This window comes from Cyprinus carpio, chromosome B17, assembly GCF_018340385.1.
Source record: "Cyprinus carpio isolate SPL01 chromosome B17, ASM1834038v1, whole genome shotgun sequence".
NCBI lineage: Eukaryota > Metazoa > Chordata > Actinopteri > Cypriniformes > Cyprinidae > Cyprinus > Cyprinus carpio.
The window spans coordinates 6,482,429-6,500,287 of record NC_056613.1 but is presented as its reverse complement, the minus strand read 5'-3'; the positions used below and the strand labels follow the sequence as shown (position 1 = coordinate 6,500,287).

Below are 17,859 nucleotides of genomic sequence, written 5' to 3'. Positions count from 1 at the left end.
GAGGCTGCTACCAGCACACTTTACTTTTGGGATGGTACTGTGCAGGTGATGAGCAGAGCTGGTTTCCTTCAAACATGATGCTTAGAATTGAGGTTCATCAGACCAGATAATCTCGTTTCTCAGAGTCTGAGGGTCCTTTAGGTGCCTTATGAATACTTTTGCAATGGAAACATTTTATTTTTTTATTTTAAATAAATTTGCAAAGATGTTAAAAACTTTTTTTTTTTCTTTTTTTATTGCTTTACAATTATGGTGTATGGTGTAGACTGTTGTGGAAAAAAAATAATTTAAAGCAGTTTAACATAAGGCAACATATATATACAGTTCCTGGCGAATGTATTCATACTCCTTCATTTTTTTCACGTTTTGTTTTGTTGCCGTCATTATTATATTATAATAATGATTATATCATAAATCATTATTAGTTGGAAAGGACATATTTTTATATTGTATTCCAGTATAAAATTGTGATTTGTGCTCATTGTGCCAAAGTTGAGTAAACATTCTTGTGATTAATGATTGTGCTTTAATTTTCCCCTGCAGACTAGCTGCAGTTCTCTGTGTTCGCTTTTCCTCCTCTCTCTAATGAGCTGATACATGCCGATTTAAGACTGATGACAGAAAATTGGAATGAGGGTTGTTAATATGTCAGTGCCCTCGGCTAAATTTTGATGGCAGAGACATAGGTGCTCTGAATTTTGAGTCTCTCTATGAGACAATAAAGTTGAAGAAGGACGTAACACATCTGGACCCGCCAGCCGGAACCCATATGTGGTCAAGAGATCTTCCTAAAGCTACATACCAGTAAGAGTCAAGGGCTTAAAAGGGCCAAAACAAGGACAATTTTATTCATACTTTATAGATCCATTGTAAGGGACTGTTACCCTTTATATGAATGTCTAAGTTGTGTTTGAACTTTGAAAGAGACATTTTACAGCTGTCAATCCACTTTGGCTTTTATTTTGATCAGAGACTTGAAGGATAATTCTTCATGTTTTAAACATTTTAAACAAAAGTGTCACCTCCCTATACAAATTTATGATGTCATTAACACATTACAAACATTTTTTGCAAACATCCCCTTCATATCTTATACGCCAGTGTGTAAATTATGTGATGCGTTGTCATCTTAATCATATTATAATGCAGATGAATTAATGAATGATGAACCATAGAGAATTAGGTTCTGTTACCAAGGTGATTATTTCCACACATTATCCTTGAACTGAATTGAAGCTCACACTGAGAGAATAACACACTGAAAGCATCATCACACTACGATATCTGTAAACAATGTATATAGCAATTTTAGTGAAAAATAATGCTGCAGTTTGTTGGGTACTATAAGATATCTTACCTTATAAAAAGTGTATGACAAATTATATTGTATAAAAATGTTACTAGTTTAATTTTCAATTTTAATTGTTTAAAAAATACTTAAAAATTTATATTTAAGAATGTGTACCATTACAGTAAAGAAATGTGAAATGTGTTTTTATTATTATTATTTTAAAGGCATTTATTGCTATTCTGTTTAGTTTGGGATTAATGCAAGGACAAATTTTGACAAAATTTGTAATAATGTGACTTATTTTAAAATTAAAATTATTTTGATGTTTGAAGAAGATTTTTATGGTTTAAGCTGGATGAAGTCATTAACACTCAATATATCTGTGAATTGTAAATATGCCTACAGTGTCATTTGGGGAAGTTGTGGCCTAGTGGTTAGAGAGTTTGACTCCTAACCCTAAGGTTGTAGGTTTGAATCTCAGCCGGCAATACAACGACAGAGGTGCCCTTGAGCAAGGAACTGAACCCCCAACTGCTCCCTGGGCACCACAGCATAAATGGCTGCCCACTGCTCTGGGTGTGTGTTCACGGTGTGTGTGTGTGTTCACAGGGGCATTATGGGGGATTTCAAAGGATTTGTAAATAACCTTCCAAGACTGTGTTCATAACAACACAAAAAGAATAGTTTTGTTTTTTTATTATTTTACACAACATAAGAACACAGCAGATGTTGTCTTTCTGTACATGGTTTTTTTATGCCTTAAAACAAAGGCAAAATCAATGTCACAGAAAAGAAAACGCTTTGATTTTTTAAAAAATATCAATTTAATAACAGGTCCCAGTATCAAGTCCTTATATAGTTGTTGTTGTTTTTTTTCCTCTATAATATGCAGGAAATGTCATTTCCTTGAATAGAAAGGCTTTTTTGTGAAATCTCTTATGTTTCCTTCCATCCGTGTAACCGACACAAAGCTTGTATCCAGTAGGAGGACACAGGAAGGCACCAATGCTTTCCTTTTACCGTGACGCTCGGCGTGTGCAGTGAAGATGGAGGTGTGTCTCTCTCAGTTGATGGATCTTGCTCAGAGCGGCTCTCGCACCTCCTTCAAGGCAAATATCCACATTAATCCATGGGTTTCCAGAAAACATTAATAAAAAGACAGCAGAAAATATGATTTGCGGATGGAAACAAAAGAAATGGTGCAAAACGTGCACATTCATACGATCACACACATTTATATACTATGAGCGCCTATACACACCCAAACACACCCACACGAACGCACATACACAATGAGATGCAGGCTCTCCAGCAGTCGTACATTCACACGGTGCTTTCTAGAATCCACTCTGAACTGGAAAATGCAGATTTCTCACTGTCTAGATTCGAGTTCGCCATTTGGACTAGCATTCCATTCACGGACATACTCCGCTTGCAAAACACATTGCCCTGCTTCTGCGAGCCAATGTAGCAGTGATGTTTCGACAGGTTCTCGTTTAAAGAGTACCTGCGTTTAGCCCGCGCTCCTTCCACGGGCAGTGTCATATACTTGGACGAAGACGGACAAGCCCTCCTTAAAATTGGAGTGTCTTTGAAGCGGGATGGAGGGGGTGGAGGGGTTGGGGCCGACTGCTGAAGAGCGGTGGAGTTGTTGCGGTTGGTGTTTTGCGTCTCTGCGTTGAGCAGCGCCTCTACTTTGGGCTCGGCGCAGGCAGCTGGGACAGGCTTTGGCGCTGGTTTGCGCTTTGGCTTTAGTGACCCTGAAGAGCCGGGAGTCGTCCAGCTTTGGCTTACCAGAGAAGTGGAGGTGGAGCAGTCTGGGATGGAGGTCTCTGAGGTGTGGGTTTGGGAATCTGGAGGCGGAGGAAGAGGCACGGCGGAGCTCTTTTTGCACCCCTCGCCCTCCTCCAAGCTCAAAGCACCTTGTTTGGATGTGGATGGCGTGACGGTACAGCCCTGGGATTGCGCCCCGTTGGTTTGAGAGTGCACGTCGGTGACCGAGGTCTCCTTGGCGGAGTTGCCACTGTTGCACACCTTATAGCGGATCATGAGGATGATGATGAATATGAGGACGGAGGCAACGATTATGCCCCCGATGATGATGATCATAGTGCCTCCCAAGAACTGGGATTGCATGAAGTGGCAGCGCAGATATTCAGATTCGGTGGTAAACTGCACGCAGCCCACAACCCGCGTAGCTGTCAGGGAGGTTATGCCGTCATCGTAAATTGCCAGCACGCAGAGGTCGTACTGCGTCCCGGCTGCCAGGTTATTCACCAGGAAGTTTTTACTCGTTGGGGGAATCATTCTGTTGGGTGAAGAAAAGAACAGTGTTAGAATAATACATGATATGTTTCATTCATCATTCATTTATTAAACTGCCTTACACCTTTTTAACAACCTCAAGAGTGGTACCAGTTCCTGCAAAATTTTAATTTACATCTTTTTGAGCTCAGCAGTAGCCCTGCGAGAGTAATCTCTTACATATTATGTATAAGGGGTAGGGGGTTGGTGCGTTTTAGGTATTGTAAACATTTCTACACTATTTGGCTTTTTTTTTGCCAATTCATGTACATAGACCTGCATTGTGACAGAAAGAAAAGAAAAGAAAAGAAAAGAAAAGAAAAGAAAAGAAAAGAAAAGAAAAGAAAAGAAAAGAAAAGAAAAGAAAAAAAAATCAAGCACTCTCTAAATTAAAACGTTTATAAAAACAGCAGATTTTTTTATTATTTTTTTTCTTTGTGGATCATGGCATCACTTGTCCACTTGTCCATAATTACATGTCATGTCACTGTAATATTATATACATACTCTACAGTTCCAAGTTTTCAGGTTATAAAAAATGTTTTTATGCTTTTTAAAGAAGTCTCTTATGCCAAGGCTGCATTTATTTGACTGAATAAATACATTTGATTAAATACTAGGGCTGCCCTCGACTAAAGATTTTTCTGGTCGACTTGTGGTCGATCATTTTAAGCATTAGTCTACTATTAGTCACACTTTTATTAATAAACCATATAAATCATAATAATGCCTTTAATTGCCTACATAGCCTAATAAGCACTCAAGCGCACACAAAAAAGGCTTGCCACAGTGCACCGGCAAATATAATAATTATGAATGTTAGGGAAAAATAGAAAGTACACTGCATTAACGTTTTAATAATTTATTGATACACTAGTGCTTTCTGTTTTCAGTTTAAGAGATGAAGTCAGAGACACTGAATCTTTTGTAACATTATAAATGTAATAGTGCATCCTTGCTGAACAAACTGAATTAACTATTTAATTTTTTTTTTTAAAAATTAGTTTAAAAATAAAATCACATTAAAAAATATTACAAATTAAGCAACACACATATATATATATATTACTTCAAGGGGTCCAGTGGTATGATTCTCATTTTGGTTTGTGTTCAGGAATCAAAAACCCAAATGAATATATATGATTTTTATAATCTAAGCAGAGAGCAGGATTAAAAAAAAAAAAAAAAAAAAAAAAATACTGCACATCGGAGGACTACGTCCAGGAATGCGTCGGTACTAAGCTATTGATAAATATGTTAATATTTGAGAAGGATTTTCATTTGTGCATCAGGCTCAGTCACGAAGCATGAAGAGTATGCATTATACTATTCTGAGCATGTTACAATAAACACGTAAAATAAACTATGATATCAGTACGATCTCTTATCTCTACCATGTTTACTCTGCTTCAGGCATGTTTAATCACATAATCTAGAGCGCAAGTCTGAAGCGGCGGTAAATCTGCTTCGGTGCTGTATCTATAGGAAGTCCTGCTGTACCTGCAGGAGCCTGGGGTCTGCTATCACTCTCTGAACCATTCGCTTCAGATGTGAACAATAGCATCTCTTATCATCCTTCCCCACGCGCCCCACCTGTCTCCTCTGCAGCCTGGCAAACATTCAGCTCATTCAGCCGGCTGAAAGAAGCGCTCTGTGAGTTCCCATGCAAACCGACTGGATTTGGAGCACAAAGGTTCTCAGTAGAAGCGGCCTCGCGCCCCAGCCGTCGTACATACAAATGAATGAGCCAAGCATTTTAATTGCAGGGTTGTTCTGAGTAACTCAAAGTGTGTTTAATGGTGTCAAGAGGCTAGTTGCTAGGGTCACATTTCACAAAATAGCTGAAAATATTTGCATGGCTCTACTGTTTGAGTAACTACTAATTTTATGCAGTGAGACTTACATATATCCTATTTCTAGATGCTTCATTGTTAAATGTAACATCTAATTAGCTCTCTGCCTAGACTTTATTAGTGTCACTATGTCTGGATAGCATAAGTTTCCTCTTTGTGGAGGAGTTTCTTGATACTAGTAGGCAGTTGGCACTGTGAACGCAAAGAGGTTGAAAAGTTTATAATGCTTGGCAATGACAACAAATACTGGGTAAAAAAAAAAGGACAGAGATTCCAATTAAAGTGTACACAATCTTACACAAATTAAAAGTCAAGTGTTCAGCTAAATTCGTACTTGAGTGAAAGTAAAAAGTTTCCACATTTAATTGTACTTAATATTTAATAGTAGCCTCAAGAGTGCTACTTACTTGGCTTGTGAAAAAGACTGATGAAATCAGCAGGGGATTGGTCATTAATGTAACTTTGATGCTCAAACTGTGTAGAAGAGTTCTTTTTAGCACAGTTTTGTTGATGTTTTAGTTGTTCTTATACTGATCATTGATAATTTCAAGCCAGATTTGCTTAGGATTATAACTTGCACTGTTTTAGATCAAAAACTACATTCATCCATAATTGTGGCCAATCACATTTTACACTGATTTTACTTACACACACACACACACACACACACACACACACACACACACACACACACACACACACACACACACACACACACACACACACACACACACACACACACACACATATCTGTACTTTGAAGGTTTAAATTAAATTAAAATAACTAAACAGTGCAATTTTAAATCCCCTTAAAATTAAGCACCATTGAAAAATCAAAGCAAGTTAAAGAAAAAAGAATACTGCTAAAGCCCTTTTTTAAGTGTGTGTGTGTGTGTGTGTGTGTGTGTGTGTGTGTGTGTGTGTGTGTGTGTGTGTGTGTGTGTGTGTGTGTGTGTGTGTGTGTGTGTTGTACAATAATTGTACAGAATGTACAATTATGAGTGGTGGAATCAAAATTAACTGTATTTTTTCTGTAATGCACTTTCCTGACCTTATTGTGCACGATCACCAGTGTATCTTATTCCAAAGAAAAAACTTATTCTGCATGATCTGTTATAAAAATGCTTCCCCTATCAAATGACCTTCCTTTTTACTTGACATCACAAGCCCCTCATTCACCAAACTACTTAACATCCACACTGCAAGATCCAATCAATTTCTCATCCAATATTCTGTATAACTTGGAAATACATTGTATTATGAAAGTAAAATGTGAGTGACATTTCATATTGACTTACAGCTCAGAAGCGATAGTTGGAAGGTTTCAGAACTTCAAAAATCAACATAAGAGCCATTATCATTGTACCCATGAGCAAGACACTTAACCCCAGGTTTGACGGGATTGTCTCTGTAACAAGTTCATGGCACTTTTCTGCAGCTTTATCGCAGAAACAAATTCCACTGGCTTTGTTTTTGTGGCGAAAATTCGATTATAGTCTATGTTTCTCTGCGACTGGTCTGTTGCTAAATGTGTTAAATGAGAAGGGAGCACTTGATAACAACATGGGGTATCGGCCAGCTGCTTCTCTAGTAAAAAATAGGTCGAGATGTATCTGTAGTCTTTCTGTGGGCTTCATTCTCATCATTTGTGAAAAGAGCTTCCCACACAATGTGCTCTGTACACAAATGATGAGGTAATGGCTTTGCTTCTGCAGTGTGTCTCACTGAATGGGAATGCTCATGGCCAGTGTGTGTTATTGTAATTAGGCGACTGTGGCTCATTTACAGCAGCCCATTGAGATAACGTAAGCCAAAAAATGAATCTCTTTTTGATTCCCCCAAGCGAGTCTGCAAAGAACGTAATTATGAGAATGTATTAAAGAGTACAGAGTATGTGAAAGGAAATACTGTTTGAGATAGCACTAAATATTACTGACTGAATATTATCAATGCTGTAAACTACAGTGATTATTCAATTTTACACTTTAATATGCTCTTGGTAGACGCTTTTGCTAATCTGAATCAAAAAGGTTAATGGATTGTATTCTGTCTTCAATCTCCCAAATGTCCAAAACCTTTTTCAACAATCAAACCAGACCTGGTAAGACCGGCTTAGGCTAGTTTAAGCTGCATCTTACAGCTGAAATAGCTGCAATAGAGAACAAATGACAAAACAGCACTATGTTATCTAACACTCTTGTATTTTCCAAACCCTCACTCTGTCCGCCATTAGTCAGTTAAAGAGACAGTACCACCCCAACTCACACTGTTATGCTTAAATAAACAGCAACGTTTTAATAAAACATTTTTTTTTTTTTTAGGAAATTAGTCTACAAATGTCTTATAGTTGTCTCTGCATATCCTAGCACAATCTAGGATAGAAAAATGTACTGAAAAACTATAAAATATAAAAGCTTTAAAAGTATAAACATTGAAAAACTTTAAAAGTGTAGCATTATAGTTAGAAAAAAAAAGCAAACTAAAGGCTCAGATACACTATGACGAATCACAAGCAAAAAAAGACAAAAAGACTGCACAATCTAAGAGCAAGGTTGCAAAAACTAATACACAGAAAAACACCAGCATTATTCATTTAAGAGAAAATTAGAAATGGATTTCTTTTCTACCATTTCACATGGACAGAAAGCACAGCATTGATCCATCCATCCATTAGAACAACACAAACTGGTGATGGATTTTTGTGCTAATGTACTAAATATAAGGTCCTTTTTCTCAACTGGCCTATGTAACACCTTGCTGTTGACTCAAAGGGCAAAAGTCAGTTCAATCATGCATTTAGACTGATTGTGTTTTTTTTTTAACTGCCCTTTAAACCAAATCGTTCATTCTCCTTTTGCTGGTTAGTCTGAGAGTCTATTGTAAGATGGTTTCTTAAATTTCAGTCTACAAATTACAATCTACAAACCACATACTGATATATCATCCCATTTTTTTTATATATTTGTGCTGCATGATTTACATTATAAAAAAATATGTCCAGAGCTCTACACATTTAGTGAAATACTGATGGATTTACTGGATGAAGCATTTTATGGTGTTTACTTCTCATTGCTATTCTATTAATTATGACCTAAAATGTAAATCTGAAATGCTAACATCTTAAATTCAATCTGAAATGAGTTGCGTTTGAGAAGGGTCAATAAGTTTCAGTAGCTGTGGCCATTCGGTTTATATGTAGATCCAAAAATATCTGCCAACGGGTTAAGAAAAATTATCTTAATTCAAAGGCTAAACAAGATTTTTCTTACCCCACTGGCAGATATTTTTACTTGTTTGAAGCAAAAACTAACCAAATTTGGATTTTTTTTTTCATTAAAAAATACCTAATATCTTGAGTAATTTTACTTGTAAAGTAAACGCTTTATAATCCAAGAATTTGTAGATATTTATACTATAAAATAAGACAAAAATACTAATAATATTTTGCAGTGAAAGCCAAACAAGCAAATCGAACAAAGAAACAGAAAAAAAAAAAAACTGTTCGAAATCCACAAAAAATGGATAAACATCTAGCTTACTTCCTAATAATATATTTTTCGAATAAACCTGCCATTGTATATTACAAATACTCTTCTTCGGCAAGTTTATTTGGATAAAAGCATCTGCTAAATGTAAAAAGTAAGTATTTCTCACCTGTAAACAAGAGAGTCATCGTAGGTTCCATTATACTGAATCTGAAACATGCGTATTCCAGGTATATTCCTCTGGAAGTTAAATTTGATGAGTGCTGTGGACGAGGTGGCTTCTGCCATAACCACCCTCTTATCGGAGCTGGTCTTGGCATCGCCGGTGTGGTTGCCACCGTTTGCTCCTGCCCTTGTCGAAGTGGAGATGTCAGAAGAGCCCGGGTCAGGCTCCTGGATGTTATTGGTGCTGTTGCTAATGTGTGGAAGCTTGATGATGACAAGCTCCACGGTCTGGTGGGCCTCCCCGGCGGGATTTGAGGAAATGCACATGAAAGAGCCTGTGTCCTTTACTGTGCTTATCAGGATGTCCAACGTGCCATTGTTGTAAACCAGAGTGCGTGACGAGTTTGAAACCAACTTCCCATCAGGAGATATCCAGTGAATGGCAGGTTCTGGATCTCCCCTGGCTTTGCACTTCAACGCAACCCGTTGGCCCTCCAGGACCCTCATCTCGTGAGAGTGGCGGGTGATAAGGGGCGGCTCGCAGAGGAACTCCTCCTCTGGGATGGACCAGAAATAGCGTCCAGAAAGGTGCAAAGGTGTGGCGCAGGTCTCCAGGTCGTCCTCGCGATTGAGCCGACGAAGCCACAGCAGCTCACAGTTGCAGTGTAAAGGATTTCCTCCAAAACTCAGAGCGAAAGAGGAGGGATTCATTATGCCAGACGTGGCCAGAACTTGCGCCCGCTGAAAAAGTGGGTCTGGTGGAAGCTTCTGGAGCTTGTTGGAGGTCACGTCCAAGCGGTTGAGCTTCTGTAAGAGGGAAAATGTCCCCTCAGGAATGTATTCGATCATGTTGTGATCCAGACTAAGAGTGTGTAGGCTGGTCATCTTTTGAATGGCCTCCCAGGGGATGGTCTCCAGGTTGTTGTAGGATAAGTCCAGTTCTTCGAGGGCTAGTAGGTCGTTAAAGGTTCCCATGTGGATGAGGGTCAGTTGGTTGTTGTTCAGAATCAGGTGATGCAGCTTAGACATGCCACTGAAGGTATCGTTGGCTATTCGCGTCAACCGGTTGTGGTCTAGATGCAAGGCTCGTAGGTTCTCCAAGTCCGCGAACGCATGTGGAGTGATGTAGCTTATTGTATTTCTTGACAAAGTAAGATCCACCAGCTTGGTCATGTTGGCCAAGTCTTTCCGTTTTATGCTGGTGACAAAGTTATCAGCTAGCCGGAGCTCCACGGTGTGCCTGTCGATGTTGGGCGGAACAAAGAGCAGTCCTTTTTTGGCACAGAGTGTTGCGAGGTTGGGGGATAGAACTTGACAGACGCAGCGCTTCGGACAGATCTGGGCCTTCACTGCCATTCCGATAACCAACAAGCAGACAAGCAGTTTTTCCATTGTAAATCAGGTTTTTACACCTAGGGAAACGAGAGAGAAAAAACGAAGTGTGTGATTAATATGCTACTGTGCCTTTGAACTACAATTTTAAGCAAAGTAGGCCTTTATTCAGTTAGAGCATAATTGCATTTGTAGATGTTTATCAAACACCAGTGCTCAGCGCAGCCAGAATGCATGTGATAACAGCAGGCCATTGGTTATCCTGCAGTCATTTCAGGAAGTGTGATAAACAGTTCATCTTGCATAAACAAAACCCCATGTCAGATGTAAGAAATCAGCAGTTTTGTAACACAGCAGTAACATTCCCAAGCTCAAAATCAGTGTTGCCAGATCTCAAAAGAAAAACTAGCAACCTGCTCTGATAAAACATGTCCAAAATAAGTGACTCACCTAAAATATTTTTTGTCAGATCATTCTTTTGCAGCGTTAATTAGGAATATTCCCCATGCTTGTGCATACTTGAAGTCAATATGTAGTTAAAAAAAAAAAAAAAAATGTTTATTTTTATACCAGTGTATCAAGCATTTTTAGCTAAATTTAAAAGCAGTCACATATTTTCATGTATTGTGTGTAAAAAAGTAATAAAAAAAATAATAATAAAAGCATGATATTGCAAAGGCAAAGTGTTTTCCCAAATTAAATTATGGACTTACAGGTCATTGTGCTAAACCCAAAACAACTGATTAAATTATTACCAGGAAAATACTTTGTACTACAACAGAATATGTTCTATTTTTATTTATTTATTTATTTATTTATTTTTGTATCCTAGGACACAAACACAAACTATTCTTGCACATATTCAAAGTGCAAAGGTTTTGCTTCTTTCACAAAGCTAAATGTAAATTTGCTTTCTTCTAATTGCTTTAAAAATATACATTAATTTCACAGACCACCTAGCATCACTTGCAGCTCCTTGAGGGTCTGCAGACCCCAGTTTGCAAATCATTGATATAAAGTGCAGTTTTAACTGCAGATGGGGAGATTTGACAGCTGTGATTAGTGGTTAGTGGGGTGCGCCGATCCGATATTCAGTATCGGTATTGCTCCGATACTGGCATTTTTCTGCTGGATCGGGGTATCGGTCAGACGAGACCGAAACAAATCCGATATTGTGCATATACTATTGTGTTATTGTTAAGCCCCACAAAAGGTTCCATAGTTTAATGTGAGCTACAGATGAATATTTAAGTCATTAAATTCAAGTTCACTTAAACTCTTCTCTCCGCTGCGGCTGTCAGTCATCCTCCATTCAGCATTCAAACTGCGTGTCGCATTCAGTTACGACAGTCAAGACGATGAAACTCTCTCTAGGATGATACAATGCTCCTATTATTATACTTCTATAAACATCAGTGGTTTGGCATAAAAGGAATTTATCTTGCTGGAGTTTAGTGCTAATTCTAAATCATGTTACTTTCTACCGGGTGTCTGTTAGATCACTACACTGGAGTAAAGAGCACTATGAATTGTTCTTCACGCGCACAGTAACGGAAATTTAAAACTGTTTAAAGAAAAGACTCAATAAACTATCGCACAGATATAATACAATACACAGCCATCAATGTCTCTTCCCTTTGTGCTTTGAACTTTTCTATGCGGAGTGCTGCGCGCTGTGACGCCGTGTTGTTTCAAGCTCATCATTCTGTGCACGGGATGCACATAAGTGCTTTGTGCCCCTCTGTATTGGAGCCTTTCATGTTATAATACTTTTGCGCAATGAAAGATCGTTAATAGCCTTTCTTGTTCTGTCTTATCTATCATATGTTGCTGCCTCATTACTGTGCTATAAATGTAAAAGAAATGTATTTAATGTATTGCAAATATTTATCATATTTATATACAATCATATTTACTTGTTTTTCATGAATGTATATTACAATACAAAGAGCAATGTGCAAAAATGCAACCACTTGCCCATATTTATAAGCAACTTTATATAAAAAAAAAAAAAAAAAACACAGGCCCAAAGTAGCTTATAATAAGTGCTCATGGCAACGCCGCTCAAAATAGATCGATGCAGTCACTAAAGGAGTGTGGGTTTATTTCAGGCAAAACACATGGCTAACAAACGTCATGCAGACTACAGGAACTATTTTAACACTTCACTTTATTAGCGGCAAATTAAAAACAACATTAATTCATTCTAAACCCAATATGCTCTTTTCATCTTCTATTTCAAGGGTTTTTAACACAACATCTTCCTTGTCTCACTTTCTCACACTTCTCTCAAAGGTGTGACGCATTCTTTCCTACTGTAGAGTCCTTCACTCTCCATTAGAACTGTGTGGGTGCACAGAAGAGCGGTTTCATAATGACCGTGTGTGTGAACAGGGAATGCTTTTGCAAGACCCTGAACCAGTGGGGGCAACTGTATTATATTTAATTATATAATTATGCTGAGTTGAGTATGTAATGACACAATACAGGGTCTAACAACTCTGCACTCATAGAGAGTACTGCATTAAAATCAGCCATCATTAAATGGTAAGAGAAGCTGACATCAGACTATGAAATCATGAGGAGATGGTCTGAGCATTAGACCTGAAATTACCCAAAGCAGCACGATCATTGATTGATTATGTCATCTTTCTGGATAGGATAGTATATCTTAAATATGATCATTTGTTATTGTTTATTTACCATCATGTCATTCCATACAATGAAACTGAATAGCTATGAAGGGCTGTTACAGATCGAAACTGACAAAAAAAGCATAATAAAATTACAGTTAAAGAAGTCCATATGAATCATGCGCTACATTCAAAGCCTCAAAGTCATACGAAAGCTTTGGAAATTTTCCCTTCCGTCACAATAGACACCATACCAGGCTTGATATCAAAAAGGCCAAACATCATTGGTTTTTGTGCCTGGTATTCAACCAAGACACAAAATTTATGAAAGGGAAGAAATGTGATGAAAGGGAAGATTTATTTATCATAAACAATTAGCTTGTCTCTTTCATGCACATAACATTTTACCTTCATTTATGATACATTTATGGTGCTTTGTAGTCATTTTTGGGAGTTTTCAGAATTATATTATTATACTATTACAGTATTTATTATATACTGTTAAAGTATTCATTAATATTTTGAATAGGCTGTTATTTTTTTATTTTCAATTCTCATTTAAATTTTTGTTTAACTATTAGTAACTGCCTTAGTTCATATAATTGTGTGTATATTGGATATTTATATTTCTATTTAGCTATAATTTATTTATTTCAGACTTAATTCAGTCTGAGTAATTTCAGTACTTCAACCTATTTTATGAGTTAGCTGCCAAGGCGACATTTATATATATATATATATATATATATATATATATATATATCACTTTTGTAATAAATAAAAATGTATATAAACATTAATACAGGTTTGAAACAACATGAGAGTGTGTTTATTTTGGGGCATTCCTTTGAGTGTAAAAGATGATGGAAAGATGACTTTTGAACATGGCTGGACATGATAAAATACTCCCTCGCTCTCACGTGAAAGACTTATACAGTGAAACTATCTTCAGCACACAGTGAAACTCACAAGAGTACCACAGACCCGATGCTGCTGCCCAGTCACACAGCAAATGCAAAGATTGTGTTCTTTCCCACACTGCAAGTCTTCACTATTGATTTTCATTCCACCCTGCGGACAGGATGAAGCAACGACATTTAAGTCAGCAAGAGAGAAAGGGCAGGAAAAAGGAAAGAGCAAGAGAGAGAGAGAAATATGATGCTGTAATGGAAACTGATGTGTTGTGCATATGAACAACAGGGAATAGTATGTAGTGTTTATGATTCATGCCAGTGGATCTGATTCACGAGCCCTGACTCTTCACCAGAGCAGTAAAGCATAAGAGGCCTCGGCAGATGTGTATTATGTTTTGCCTCAAGATGAACTGAATAATGTGTTCAAGCCACATGGTTATGCAAGGATCAGTGTAGAAAAACAACTACTTAGTCTGCTTTATGTAGTAATAGGACACAATCCCATTCGTGTTATCTATATGGTCTAAAATCTACACTGTACAGGAATCTAAAGCAAGTTGTAAAGCTGCTTGATCAGACAATTCCTAGTAGTTATCAGCAAGTATCCAACCCGCTGTTTACATCACTGAAGGTGACAATTCCACCCATTTTTTCTGGCATTACCTGTGACAACGACAACCTCATCATGGATGTTGATTAAACCTGTTAAGTTGTGACAAATATTCACAAAGAACACCACAGACTAACTAAAATGTGTTAATTTATGGTCCAAGCTTACAACACCCAGAAATCTTCTCTTTCATCACCCTTCTTTATCATTTATGAATGCAGATTTGAGAATTACCACATTTGCATTTTTCAATTATTTTACAAACTTTAATAGAGACAAACTACTGAACAATAGGCCTAATTATTCTGCATATTTCATGCTTCATTAAGGGCATCTAAGTGATAAAAATATTAAAAAAAGAAAGAAATGTTTTTGACAAAATATCAGTCTAAAAAAAAAGAAAAAAAAAATTGTTTTACTTTGTTCTTCTTCCAATCCAGTTTGAATTCATGACTTCAGCATTTTTATTTTAGACGTTCTGATGAACGCTTCACAACTTTCACCTAAAATGCTTTCAATTTAAAAACTTTTTACATACTTTACCAATCACACTTGTCCAATTTGTCTTTTAGGACCACCCAAATCAACTCACAACTCTCAAAAACAATTTACCTCACCACACAAGCATTATTTTCAATTGTTGAATCAGTAAAACCTTTAGCAGCATTTACAGTCATCGGTGGTATCCAAAATCTCATACTTGCCTACTAAATAGTAGGCGAGAAGCAGTATATAAAAATAATAATATGTCTGAAGGTATGTCCCAAGTCATGTACTTATGCACTATTCTATGCTGTTCTATAGTATAAATAGTGTAGTGTGTTCACATTGAAAATTCCATTTATGATTCCAATAAGCACATACTGTATAGTGTATCATTTGGGACACAGCTACAGTCTTCATAAAACAGTAGGTGAAAAGTACCTGGATTACCTACTATTTCCAATCAGATTCTCAAGTGCGCATCTGATGGATACTTTACTCTTCTATGAGGCTACAGAACAGGATTTGTAAATGGCAGTGAAGTGATGCAGCTGAATCTGCTACATCGTAGCAGACTGACACTATGACGGATGTAGTACATCTGGATTACATTCGTACTTCACACAGTCATACTATATAGAACATAAATTGTTATGGCCACAAACCAATTACTGACTCAAAGGAAGTACTGTACCTACTTGGATATTATGTGATTTTGGATGCAAACATGGTTTCACATCTTGTATATACTGATGACTTTTATTTTGGAATTAACTTCAGGCTTATAAACAGAATATTACCATGATGCATACTGCTGCAATATGCATACTGTGCACAGTACGCACATTTTCTGTATGCATAGAATACCCAGGTGACCCATTAAATTTGCAACTGTGTGGAATACTACATCCCACAATGCACCAGTGTAATGGATGAATCAGTGGTAATATCAGATGTGATGCACGTCTTTCTTGACTCATTCTATCAGAATGCTAAATGTTAAGACACGTTTACACAAAAATCAAACTGCAAATCTACTGTCTATTGTTTACAAGAATTTAAGGGCTAACAATATAGAATTCTAAGAATATAGAACTGTAAGCCTGAACATTGTTTGAAGATGTATATTAATCTGCACTTGTTTGGCTAAATAAACCATGCATGGGATCCGGTATCTTACATAATCTTCTAATCTTCTAATCTAATGAAATAACATCAGCAATCCCTCCCAAAATTCAATCTTCAGAACCAAAAACATACTGATGTAAAATATCACTGAACCAATTAAAATCCTCACTAGTTGTTTAAATATATCAAACAAAAAGTCACTTTGTATTATTCTAAATGACAAGTGACCACACTGAATATCTAGTAGATGATGTATGCACAACAAACACTCATGAAAAGCATAATGATAGCTACTGTAATGAGGAAGCTGAAGAGTGCTGTCAGTCACTTTGAAAGGAAGCATTTGCCATGCACTTCACTGTGAAGAGAAGCCCCAAGACAAACACTCGCTAATCAAGCATGTCTGAGAGAGTATGGATGTTTCACCCCACCACAGCCCTTAATGAAGTGAGGTGCTTGGTTAAACCATAACACGTACGCCATGCAGCTCCTCTGTGGTTCTTTATGCAGGGGTGTGAATCCGCCTCAGTCCTGAGATGGGAAACATTACAAACAATGATGTTCTAATGATCATATTAGATCAATATTATCTCATTTTATGATCAAGGAGTGAGCAATACTAATGAACAAAATGTATTTAATCCATTTATAACGTGTGATTGCCTTTCAACTATTTTTAGGTATACAAAAACTCTTATGCTGCTTGATATTGCAAAGTGGTATTTCTTATAATGTTTTAACATACAGTAAAAAGTAATTGTGACATTTTATTAAAAATTCTGACCTTTTTCTACCTATCTATCCATCAAAACATCCCATTAGAGAAACAATCTTCTGGATGCAGGAAGCATGTATGTGTTTTGTGTTTGTAACAACTGTGTGTTGACCTGAGAGAGACAGAATTCCATGATTATCATGTATCATGCATATGATAAAACATAAAAGCTGCTCCATAATTTACATTGGTCATATTTTGCACACACATGCATACATGCATTTTTAAACGCCCCAAAAGGAGATGTTTTCCTCACTGAAAGTATTATCATAAATATTTGAGACATATCAACACAGAGCAGGATAAGGAAAAAAGAGAGACAGGAAAAAAGGAAAAAATAGTAGGCTAAATCGTGTGCACGATTTACTATTTTGTTCCCTCGATTTATAAATTGTGCACACGATTTAGCAAATCGAGGGAACAAAATAGTAATAGTGTGCACGTTTTAGTACATAGAGGGAACAAATTAGTAAATCATGTGCACAATTTATTTATTTTTTCTTGCATGTCATGTGCGGGGCTCCGTGAGAGAAAGATGTAGAACTTATTCTGCAAAACTCTAACCAGATTGACATTTGGTGCTATGAGGGGGTCAGGTTTTAACCATTTAACCCTGCTGGTAGATGACATAACTGCAGTCAAGAAGTATTTTCTCCATTGACAGCCATTCAAAAGTAGCCAAGTAGTCTTGCAAAATGTATCCACTACGAATCACAAAGATTTATTTATAATAAAGAACATTTTGTCAGTGTCTTTTTTTCCCCTGATTAAGTAGGCCTTTAATATCTGCATAAAAGTATGATGTACCTCCTTGGTTGAATCCATAATTCCAAAATGATTACAGATGGACTAATGGATGATATCAAATTCTTACAATATATATGCA

General features: G+C 37.0%; 1 protein-coding gene across 1 annotated transcript in view; it reads right to left on the bottom strand.

Moving 5' to 3' along the window:
• Nucleotides 1-1,972: 1,972 nt before the first annotated feature.
• Nucleotides 1,973-17,859, bottom strand: part of LOC109051137 (leucine-rich repeat and fibronectin type-III domain-containing protein 5-like) — a 49,297-nt gene continuing 33,410 nt past the window's right edge. Inside the window, exons 2-3 of the mRNA XM_042743351.1 lie at nt 9,103-10,510; nt 1,973-3,599 (exon numbers count right to left, since the gene is read on the bottom strand). Of these exons, the coding sequence (XP_042599285.1) occupies nt 2,615-3,599; nt 9,103-10,490 (2,373 nt within the window). The 5' untranslated portion in view covers nt 10,491-10,510 and the 3' untranslated portion in view covers nt 1,973-2,614. The remainder of the gene's footprint in view (nt 3,600-9,102; nt 10,511-17,859) is intronic.